Genomic DNA, 12597 nt, shown 5'->3' on the forward strand with positions numbered 1-12597 from the left:
TTTAGTCCATTGTGTCGCATTCGAGTCTGGCCTTGTACAAGTGGGCAGGTGATTGGTTTGGGTTGGTTTGTTTGACGTCCTATTAACAGCCAGGGTCATTTAAGGACGTGCCAAGTTTGGAGGTGGAGGAAAGCCGGAGTATCCGGAGAAAAACCACCGGCCTACGGTCAGTACCTGGCAACTGGTAGGCTGGCACGTCCTTAAATGACCATGGCTGTTAATAGGACGTTAAAGAAAACAAACCAAACTAAACCAAACCAATCACCTTCCCACTTGTAGGTTTCGAACTCGCAACCCAGAGGCGGAGGGCTAGTGATAAAGTGTCGGGGAAAGCATTTTTGTTCAGTCTGGCATTCAGGCACATCCGACTTTGACTAGGTAGGAATGTGAGAGAGATTAGTAGAAATATCAAACTCGTCATATGGTATAGACATTATGTTGTAATAGACAAATGAACGAACATGCGAAATTGTGTAGTTCAACCAAAAATGTCGGACATCTGAATGCATTTTAGTTCCGTCATTACTGACAGGCAATTTAAGCGGTTATCATTCCAAGTTGGACCCGGTTTCATCAATGTTCCTAAATTAAAAATCCCCCGTAGGAAATCACTTAAGAGGAACTCTGTTTAAATTGTGTAATATTTTCCAATGGAAACGTTTAAGATATTGATGAAAATAGGGCGAAATATACTGCCCTCCATAAGTTCTGTTACACTTGGAACGTTTAAATCGTAATCGAATGGCTAGCCAACAAAACTTGAGAAAAAGTGTTGTGATATCCGTAAGATAATCCATTTGTAAGTGACGATCGCAAATTATTTGAAAAATACCTCACTTCTTTGAAGTTGCAGGTAGAGGGAATGGAGGGTCCTATTTTCCATAATGTTAAAAATGAATAAAAATATGGTTTTTTTTACAGACACGAATAAAAGTAATTGTTTAAGTGATTATCAGTAAAAATAATAATTAAGAAATGCATTTTTGAAATTTATATCAAACAAAGAGGGACATTTACAGAATGTTGCATTTTGAGGATTTCCATTGTAACGAAAACATATGCATTATCGAAAAATGAACATGAACATTTGAAATCATGAACAAAACCATCCTAAGAAGTTATGATTCTTACAAATTGTAATACAGACTTCGAGATTAACTTCGCTGTATTTTACGTTATAATTGTAACAGGGCTTTTTGAGGGCAGTGTATAGCACGCCACCATCGTTAGAAATCGAATGCATGTATAGAAGTACTTCTGGCGTCTGGTACTACATCTATCCACATTAACCGCAACAAATCGCGAATTATTCGGACTAAATAAAATGAAGAAAAAATATCATTGTTGAAGTGGTAGATTAAGTAAAATTGTCTTAAAAGATGTATGGATGTGCGCGGCATTCAGTTTTCATTCTGTGCATGTCAACTTTTTGGTCACGGACATCGAAGCCACACATCATAAGTTGTCCAACAGAACTTCAGTCGGGGAGAGTACGCCTTATACTATGAGGCAGTTGTATGTTTGTTTTTTAAAATTTAAAAACAAACAAAAAAACCCGTATGTTTCACATGTTTTATTACATCTTAGCTGTATCAGTAGCATTTCCCCTGTCTCTTATCTTTAGATCTTCTTTGGAAACTGGTATATTCCCAAAACAGTGGGAAAAAGCGTTAGTAATATTATTTAAAAAGGGGGATAAGCATGAAGTTTCAAATTACAGACCTATATCATTACTTAGCGCTGTTGGGAAAGTTTTTGAACGATTAATTGTGAAATATTTGAATAATTATTTATTAGAAAATTCCTAAGTATATAAATATTCAACAGTGCACCAAATTATAGAATCATATCACACTTTATGTGAAAATTAAGAAAAAAACGTCAATGTTTATTTTTTTGTGATATATCAAAAGCGTTCGATCGTGTGTGGCACAAGGAGCTGATGGTGAAACTGGCAAATTATGGCATTTCAGGGAAATTGTTATATTTGTTAGGTAGTTATATTAGTGATAGACAGCTGCAAGTCTTTGTTGCAAATAATAAGTCTTTAGTTAAATCTACAAATGCTCGGTGTTCATCAAGGCTCGGTATTAGGCCCTCTTTTAATTATTCTATATATAAATGACATAGCCGATAACCTTGAAAGTTTATGTAAATTATTTGCAGATGATACTTCCTTACTGTACTCGGATACCTCTCCTCAAACTATTGAAACAAAGATAAATAGCGATCTAGGTAAAATTAAACACTGGACAGAAAAATGGTTAATAAATTTTAATCCTGCTAAGACTTACTTGTTTCCAACTTTGAGCTTGACCATGTAATTAAAATAAAGTTTAATAATGTAAATGTTGACTTTGTAGAGAATTATAAGCACCTTGGAGTAATATTAAATGAAAATTGTAAATGGAGTTGCCATATTGAAAATATTTGTAAAAATGTGTCAAACAGGTAAGTGTTTTACGAAAACTGAAGTATGTGTTGAACAGAGGAACTCTAGACAAAATAAACAGATCGTACATTCTTCCTTTATTAGAATATTGCTGTGAAGTATGGGACGGATGTACTCTCAGTGATGCGGACAATTTAGAATAAAATCCAGGTAGGGTCTATTCGTGTAATTACTGGATTATCCTCTTATACAAGTAGGGAATCATTATATTCTGATAGTGCACTAGAACCATTAACAAATAGAAAGAAAAGGAGAAAATTACAACTTTTCTACAAAATTCACGCCAATCTAACGCCGAACTATCTTACAGATTTACTTCCTCCTTTAGTTTCGCAAAATATACAATATAACCTCCGTAATGCTAACAACTACTGTTTACCTAATTTTAGACTTCATCTTACTAACACTTCTTTTCCCCCTCTTCTATTCGACTTTGGAACAACTTAGAACCTAACATAAAACAGAGCATGTCAGTCTCAGTATTTAAAGACACTCTTCGTAAGCATAATGACATAAATATTCCTACTTATTATTTGATTGGTGACAGGAAAACTAAAATTTTGCATGCCAGATTAAGATGTAGATCTAGTACCCTAAATGACGACTTATTTCATGCTAATTTGATTGATTTCCAACTTGGACACTATATAGAAAATGCTTACCGTTTCTTCTTTAATTGTAACAAGTATGTAGATCAGAGAGTAAAATGGTACCGCGAGTTAAATTAGTTCATCCCATTAGACCTGCAACTAATATTACACGGAAGTCCTGATTTAACAAAGGAAGAAAACGAAAGAATATGTTTGCACACTTAGCAATATATTTGTGATACATATTTTGATTTCTGTATCTCCCTCTGCACTATTCCTCTCCCTCTATCACTCCCTCCCTACCAGCTTTCTTTCTCTTCCTTTAATCAAATATGTCACTTCAATAATATAAACTAAGGACAGCGTCTTTGATCTTTCTCGATTCATATGGAATTTGCGAAACGGCCGGATATATCAGAAGGAAAGACAGCGGTGAATTTAAAGCAAAACATGGCATGAGATATGATGAACATCGAACAGCTGACAGTATGGAACAGCCCAATGTAAACAAATGGCAGCCGAGTCGAGTAAGATCACTCACTCTGTCTAAAAACAATACTTTAAAACTTTCTTGTCAAAAATTTCCTTATTATTCTTCAAAAATTGTAAACTTTTTTATCACACCATCTACAGAATACTCTTCTTAAACGTACATTTTCAAAAAATGAAATCACTTTATTTAAATTCTAATGTCATCGTGTAAATTTTTGTGTTGTATATAGATCTACTATTTTTGGGAAAGGGCTTTATATATGTTGGAAAACTTGTGCCCGATCCCTTTGAATATTTATGATAAAATTAAATATATTTAAATCAATTTTTAGCTGTCATTTAGCTGTATTTATTAATGTTGATAATTAAATGACAGAATATTGTTGTCGTACGTTGCCACTTCCGTCATTTTTCTTATTTTCAGTAGATTCGATAAAAAAAATATGCTTAATTTTAGTCCTATTGACAATGTACGACTGAACACAGATATTTCTAAAAATTGATTCGATAATTCAACCGCCTTAAAATAAATAAAGAACTTTTAAATCTTCAACTTGTTGAAGGCGGTTATAAAATTTAGATCTAAGAAGAAATCTTGTATCTAGAAACTGTCTAAGTAGTCTAGTTACCATCGGTATATAGGCCTACTACTGTAGTGTCCGAGCTCAAGACAAGATGTTGCAATCCTTGTTACTTTAAAAACAAACACACTGAATGTTTTTATGAAGCGTTAAGTACAGCGACATGTCCCATGTAAGGTCTAGCATAGACTGATTTGTTTGTACTCGAGTACCTATATAGTACAGAGATTTTAACCGGAAGAACGAAGCACAACCTTTACCGGAAATTAATGTTTTTAAATAGCACCGAGGTTATTTGCTTAAATGATTATTATCATCATCTATATATATCATGTTATATATATTTTCATAAGTAATAAATCGATATTGTATCATGATAATTTTGTTAAAGAGTTTGATTGCAAAAAGCTGCGTAGTACCTTGGATACATGCATGGCAACTATATTCATGCGCAGCCTTCTTACCGCCCTTGACAACTTGCTAAGTCTAGCTACACACAGTCAGTCTATCACTTAACAACGTGAACATCGAGGTAGCAGGACCTATGATTGTCGGTGGTCCAGAAGTACTGTTTTGATACATCTTAGTGTAATTTTAAGTTTTTAAAAATGTTCAAGAACACATTTCAGAGTGGCTTCTTATCAATACTATACAGTATTGGAAGTAAACCCTTACAGATTTGGGACAAAAAGGTAAGGAAATCATCTTTGTGTGAAAGACAGTTATCAGTCAATCGCCATAGTGACATGGCTGGCAACAAGTGCATCGGGTGCTTCTTTACTTCATATTTAATTGATTGATGTTAATAATGAACTGAATTATTTCACGTCAACATTGCTGACATACTTGTGTTTATATAGAAATTTGCCAATCGGTATTTTAATCGACGTTAAATGAAAAATGATGCGATTTTACATAAACGGAAGTGGCATTCGCACTGTTTTCATTGTGTATTGCTTACATTGTATGGCTTCGTGTACAATAGTTTAAGCCGTACACACATTTTATGTCTATGTCCTGATTAAATAATTAAGCTAATCAATTAAAATCAAAAGAATGAATGTATAAACATTGATTTAATGATGAAAAATTACATACTTGCCCTGGCACGTAGACTAATTTGCACACGTGTGCTCCATCGGCAGGTACTGTTAAGATTTTGTTAAAATGTAGCATTATAAATTTAACATTTAACATCGATTTAATAATATTAACGCGTTGTCATTATGTTTATCACGAGTATTTTCAAGTTATTTACCATTTAACCGATGAAATGTACGGTAATGTTCCCGTTGCTATGATGTGATCCGCCATTTGCAATTTTTTGTTTATCTCGTTTTCGACAACCTTTTGAAATATTTTGTTTTAATTTGAGTTATTATTGCTTTTAGGTGCGAAATGGTCACATAAAACGTATCACAGACAACGACATCCAGTCCCTAGTATTAGAAATTGTTGGTACAAATGTAAGGTAAGTGTCAATATATCAAAATTATTATATCGGAGAGTTATCTCCCCTGTAGTTAAAGATGTAAAATAATGGGTCTTCATACCATTAAATTAAGACAGTACTTAGTTGCTGCAGAACGTGATTGTATGATATTGTGAATGAAATAGTTCATTATGAAGACTTTCAAAGTTTACACACATGTGTATCAGAAATATATTTTGAAAGCTCTATTAGATGAATAAAAAGAGACAGGATACATCTAGTTATTTTACATTTAAGTTTTTAATTATCTATGAATTGTTATCTGTTATATAATGAGCATTGATATCATTTACAGCACAACATACATCACATGTCCAGCAGATCCAAAGAAAACACTGGGTATCAAACTCCCATTCTTGGTCATGATCATCAAAAATCTCAAGAAATATTTCACATTTGAAGTACAGGTGCGTAATTATTGCAAGATTTATACTTTAAATTTAGATTCAGCAGGGCTTTGTGAGGTTTTCATTTGATTCCCTTTCAAAACACAGAAACTAAATATTTATTTTCTTTCATATACATATAATTGACAAATAGCAATTTTTCGATCAATAAAATAATAGCCTTTATCTTGTTTCATTTGTTTCCAAAGATTTAATTATATATTATTTTTATGATATCAGGTTCTAGATGACAAAAATGTGCGGAGGCGATTCCGAGCAAGTAACTACCAGAGCACAACGAGAGTGAAACCTTTCATCTGTACCATGCCAATGAGGTTGGATGACGGCTGGAATCAGATTCAGTTCAACTTGTCAGATTTCACACGAAGAGCTTATGGAACAAATTACATTGAAACACTTAGGGTTCAGGTGAGTTTAGATTGAGTTTTGATCTTGGATATTTTGAGAATAAAAAATTACACTAGAACAACAGATCCCTGTAAGAATGAAATAATGTGATTGTTTGACACATTCATATCATATGGTTGGAAAATTGTATATTGATTGTACAAATAAGACATTATCACTAACCATTTCTTTTTATTTGTATTTCAGATTCATGCAAACTGCAGAATCCGTCGTGTGTACTTCTCAGACAGACTTTATTCAGAAGATGAATTACCAGCAGAATTCAAATTATACCTACCAGTACAAGCAAAGGGGGGAGTTAGTAAATAACATCATTCTGACATTAAACATTGACATTGTATATATATATGCAACAAATTTCAAAAATGCTACTCAAGAACTAGAAGAACAACAATGTGAAAAGAAATTAGGAAGATGAAATATATCGAGCAGTATGATCATCGGGTATGGCTGGAATCGAATGTCATTGAGCAGTAATTCTGCCAGTGTTACACATATTCGGTATGGAATAAGGATGCAAAAGATGGTACCCGAACATAGTGCTGTCTTGTAAACTGAACAAATACCAATGCCATGGCCATTCTGAAGTGTTCATATTACATTTATTTCCATGTACCTGCCCGTTGTCGAGTGCTACTGAAGGCACTGAACAGCCATATTGAAACTTGTCCTTTCTCCACAAAATGAACAGAACAATCTCAGGAATACTTTCGGCAAGCAACTGCAGTTAATTGGAGAATGACTATCATGATAATGCTGAATTTGGAATAAGTGAACTTCCGCCAGAAGAAGGAAATTAGATAATTGTTGGAATAAAGATAAATAGGAATGAATCTAGGTGTCTTGTATTCAGTTGGGGATATGTTGCAATATATACCAGATTACTTGTTAAAACTTGTTTAACGTATGTCCCAACGTTTCATCACAGAAAAATCTCATTACAATCCAAGTCATGGTAATATTTCAAATGTTACTACACATTATGATCAACTTGTAAATACTTATATAGTAAATAAATTGTATATTGATGTACATACATGCCAAATATACTACTCGCTCATATTTGTTGTTTTTCAATAGCAGATTCTTACTTGGCTTTTGCAGTCCCAAGCACTTTGTCTTTGATGGGGAAAATCCTTTCTTTTATTGAAATATACATTTTAGTTAAAAACAAAAGGAAAAAACTTCATTACAAAACCCAAACAAAGTGATCAATGTAAGTTGAAAACATGAGCATTAAACTTTCAAACAAACCATGAAAGTTTTTATATAGCTTATTGGTCAAAGTGCTTGTGCTGTAAATTTCAATACTAAAATCTGTTTTACCATCAGTTATATGGCTACTGATGCACGAAGATAACAATTTTAAACGCTAAAAAAACCCTTAAAATGGTTTCTATATCAATAGATTAATCTGTGGGAGAAAGTGACTCGACTTCAAATATACATATTTCATTTTTGTCTTGGTCAAAATATCATGAAAGGGAGACTATGAGGTTACTAATCTAATGATGACATAAACATTGCACTTTGGCATTTAGATCTATTGCTCCAAATGTATAAATTAGTGTTGATCCGATTAATCAAAGATTAGTCGTTATACCTCTATGAATAATCGATCATGGTTGGAATATAACATGGAATTTTTCAAAGTTTATAGCCAACTTCAATAATTAATAAATGAACAATATCACTGGTAAATTGAAATAAGAATGCATTAAAACAGCATTTTAAAAGATTGCTAGATGCCTTAAAACACATCCACAACATTTTCCCCTATTTTGTTAATGTTTTGGCTGATATTTCCCTTTCTGTTAACTGGTCATCCATCATTCAAGAAATGTTGATGATCGATCATGAAAATTATATAGTGATTCCCAAAACTAGTATAAATTCTTACTTTAATCAAACTTGGTATCAAATAGTGGACATTCCAAGAAAGCCATCACACAGAATCATGATCTAGTAAATAGTAATTAGGGATGCTGAGAAACTGCGCTTTTAAAAGTTATTCTCAGAAGATACCAATGTTATTTCAACCAAACCTGGAATATATTTACATTGTTGTACGAGCATCTCAACCCACCAGTTCCAAATATTGGAGAAAGTTCTGTAATGAATAAGAAGTATTTTCTTCTCATTTCTCTGGAAGAGTGATGTGTTGGGTGAAAATGTCATATTTTATAGGCCAATTTTGAGGAATTGGGAGGTGCTGACATATCACTTCATCAACTTGGATAATACATTTTACAAAGTTGCTTACTATAGTGAGGCAGATGAGACATGTTTTATGCTCAATTCTTGTTTTACAACAAATATATCATAACTTAATTATTTCATAATGCAGTCATATTTTTTATCAAAATAATTTGCTGTATTTGCAATTGGAAATATTTCCAAGAAAGTTGGTAATGATGACACTAAGAACTTCTATACTGGATAGACATGAACATATTTCAATAATACTCTGCAGAGATTAAATTGTACCATTACATCAATAACAAAATCAATTATAAGAAATGTATGACCAATTTCATTCCAATAATATATGGCATCAGAAAATTCAGAGGAAATTTTTGAAATAATTTATCTCTAAAAGATCTAACACTAACTATAGTAACCATTCTCTGATCCGAGTATGACTAGGACAGCTACATAAAACCTGGGACATAGCTATGGTAACCATTCTCTGTTCCGAGTATAACTAGGACAGCTAGATAGTAACCCGGGACATAGCTATAGTAACCATTCTCTGTTCCGAGTATAACTAGGACAGCTAGATAGTAACCTGGGACATAGCTATGGTAACCATTCTCTGTTCCGAGTATAACTAGGACAGCCAGATAGTAACCCGGGACATAGCTATGGTAACCATTCTCTGTTCCGAGTATAACTAGGACAGCCAGATAGTAACCCGGGACATAGCTATGGTAACCATTCTCTGTTCCGAGTAGAACTAGGACAGCCAGATAGTAACCCAGGACATAGCTATGGTAACCATTCTCTGTTCCGAGTATAACTAGGACAGCCAGATAGTAACCCGGGACATAGCTATGGTAACCATTCTCTGTTCCGAGTATAACTAGGACAGCTAGATAAAAACTGGGACCATTCTCTGTTCCGAGTATAACTAGGACAGCTAGATAGTAACCTGGGACATAGCTATGGTAACCATTCTCTGTTCCGAGTATAACTAGGACAGCTAGATAAAACCTGGGACAGTAAATATGGTATCTAGTTTTTGTCCTGAGTATAACATGTAAACTTTATTTATTTTACAACTACATATTGGGAAACAAGTAATACCAACTTATATTAATCAGTCTCATTGGCCCATATGGAAGCACGTGAGAGGTCTTAATGTGGGAGGAAACCAGAGAAAAACCCACATTGTCGGGCAGGTGACCTCATACCTTTTCATGTTGGATCGAGGAATCGAACCCTGAACACCTAAGTGAAAGACAAGTGTGTTACCACTGTGCCACCCGGGCACAACTAGGAAAGCTAGGTTAAACTAGCCCGAGTTTCCTCTGGCCCTGATACCATGTCTGGTGTAGGGGCCCTATACCAGACATGGTGTCAGGGCCAGAGAAAACTCGGGCTAGGTTTAACCTGAGACCGAAGCTATGATAACTGCCCTCTCTGACCCAGCATTACTAGGACAGTTAAACAAGACCTGGGACTAGCTTCTGTACCATTCTCTGTCCCATTTAGGTAAAACTTGGGGTAATAGCTATAATGACAGCTATCTAAATATAACTAGGACAGCTGGGTACATTAGCTACTAAATTAGTATATATCAGACGAGTTATGGCTGATAATCGGTATTATCAAGACTAGTTTATGTGTGGACCCAGCAATGCTTAATTTTTAAATGTTTCTGATTTTAAAATAGGATCGGCCAATATGAATGTTTAAATAAAACAAAGAAACCTTCGGATTAGGGTGTTAGGTGACTCTGGACAGCCACTGCATGTTATGTTAAGATAGTGACGAACAAAACGGTCAATGGCATGAAAACTTATCGACGTTAATTTACTTATAAATCTCATGTTCAAGTATATAGGTAACTACTAAAATCGCACACTTCACTTTTAATCTGATTTAACTGGAGACATTTAATGTACACGTTTTATGCATTGAAAACAGAAAATCATGCAACCGAAATTGTAGGAAATTAACTTTTGTATTTTTTTTTAATGAATACCAAGCTTTACGTGATTTAAGCTTACAACCACACATTTGACATTAGTTATGGACGTATTATAGTTAATAGTAACATGATGCATTAGATATCATTCTTTAACCGGAGGACAAACTGGCAGTCTGACAATCGAGGAAACAGAGGTATAACTGTTAGGCCGTGTGTTCGAGAACAGCTACACAGTATCTGACTGTATACATGTAGTGTGTGTAATATATATTGACAGTTTCCTTATCTTAATTGTACGGTAGCACGTTCACTCTGTGGACACCACAGGTTCTCCCTGCTTACAACACGACTTATGTACACATACAGGTACGAACCGGCACTTCTATTTTGTTGTCAAGTAGAGAAACATCAATGTGTATATTTAAATCACAAATTGAGCTGATTTAGTGGTTCTAAGATAACGTCTTTATGTATAAAGGAGCATTTCTTGGAAAACATATTAAAAACAAACGCCATAACACTTTGATACAGAAGCCTTGAATGGTCGTGTCGGTTGGGTATGTTCCTTTGTTTTGATAATTTCTGATATGCTGTACAGTATAGGTTTTTGATTCTCAATCTTGCACGTACGTTGGCCTAAGTGTTGGTTATAGTCCAAGTGTGAAATTAATATATGACATAATTCGTGTCGACTCACTGAGCATTGGTTTTTAACCTCGACCCTATGGTCGACCTCATTTTAAATGCCAGACAGTCTATTGTTAAATAAATGCATTTAAAAAAAAGATGAATTGATTTTTGACAGAATTTCACAAGTTGTAACGAACTGTTTCATTATAAACAGAGATTCACACTATTAAATATATATGCTCCTTACAATGTGTACTGACGATGACTGTCTTATTGATGTTGATGGCGATGGATATTACTTATGATGTTTGTTATTGAAGATGATTGCTTCTAATATTAAATATGTTGCTATGTAGATTATGCATTAGCCAAATAAAGATAAACTAAAGATTTATTATTATCATTAAACTGTATAGAGAGCGGAATGATCCCTACAGTGTCAATGATCCATGTAAAAATAAATTGAGCCTTCATTAAAAGTTCACCAAGATATAGTTATTACAATAACCATACGATACCATGGTAACACATTTCTCTTGAGTTTATAAAAGCATGTCTGTTTTATTTGCTTATTGCTTTGTATCAGTATAGTCAACAGATCGGATAACTATGGGGCCGTGATGTAGCACCTATCACCAGGCACTATCTGGTCAGGATACAGCTTGGATACAGGGACTTGAAACCGATTCCCAATCCATGGTCCATATATGTATTATATATAAACTATATATGGAACTGTGTTGGAAACTGGTGTCAAACTGTGGGCTCGGGGCGAATTAACAATTTCCTCGTACAGCATATCGGCTTTGACTAGGTTGGAAATCAGACAAATAAGTTCTTTTATTAAAAACAATTATAATTATCAGTAAATGTACACCCTATTAAAAATTAATATTAATTTAAAAGTGTATGTTATACTGTGGTACTTTTTTTTTAAAGCTTTACATGTCATAGAATAAATAGTATAAAACAACATACATTTATTACATTCAGAACGAGTAATTTCCTGATTTATTTATTAACTATCCAATCCCTTAACTAAAAATCGATCGTGCTCATTCTTGACAGCAACACGTGCAGTGTATAGTGTTTACGTTACTATGGAGATCAGTATGCAGAGCGGGTCTGATTGGGATCAGTGTGATATGTCAGTCGCCTAGCTGCTGTTATTGTCTCCTGTAATTTAAAATGATTAATAAACAAAACTACTGTTTTGGAGTTCACTTTTAATTGTCTTGCACATTTGGTGACGAGTACGATACATAGCAGAATGGAAATCAAACGGTATTAGACTGTTAACCAGACTCTGTATCAATCTTGTCGTAAAAGGCAGATAGCTAGGTCGTTGTGTATCCTTACCTACCAATAAACAGTTTACATATGTTGCGTGCG

The 12597-nt window shown here is 34.1% G+C and overlaps 1 protein-coding gene across 1 annotated transcript; it reads left to right on the forward strand.

Moving 5' to 3' along the window:
- Window positions 1-4577: 4577 nt before the first annotated feature.
- Window positions 4578-7471, forward strand: LOC117337456 (cilia- and flagella-associated protein 20). The gene is made up of 5 exons (XM_033898445.1): window positions 4578-4807; window positions 5507-5586; window positions 5903-6014; window positions 6234-6422; window positions 6609-7471. Exons 1-5 carry the CDS (start codon window positions 4724-4726, stop codon window positions 6729-6731), a joined length of 588 nt encoding a protein of 195 aa, XP_033754336.1. The 5' UTR covers window positions 4578-4723; the 3' UTR covers window positions 6732-7471.
- Window positions 7472-12597: the final 5126 nt, after the last annotated feature.

Source organism: Pecten maximus, chromosome 11, assembly GCF_902652985.1.
Source record: "Pecten maximus chromosome 11, xPecMax1.1, whole genome shotgun sequence".
Classification (NCBI taxonomy): domain Eukaryota; kingdom Metazoa; phylum Mollusca; class Bivalvia; order Pectinida; family Pectinidae; genus Pecten; species Pecten maximus.

Excerpts from the sequence above, each read along its gene's own strand:
- LOC117337456 (XM_033898445.1), top strand. The coding sequence starts at position 4,724 with ATGTTCAAGAACACATTTCAGAGTGGCTTCTTATCAATACTATACAGT. Across the intron at positions 4,808-5,506 it reads TACAGATTTGGGACAAAAAG|GTGCGAAATGGTCACATAAA; the intron begins GTAAGGAAATCA and ends TATTGCTTTTAG. Across the intron at positions 6,015-6,233 it reads ATTTCACATTTGAAGTACAG|GTTCTAGATGACAAAAATGT; the intron begins GTGCGTAATTAT and ends TTATGATATCAG.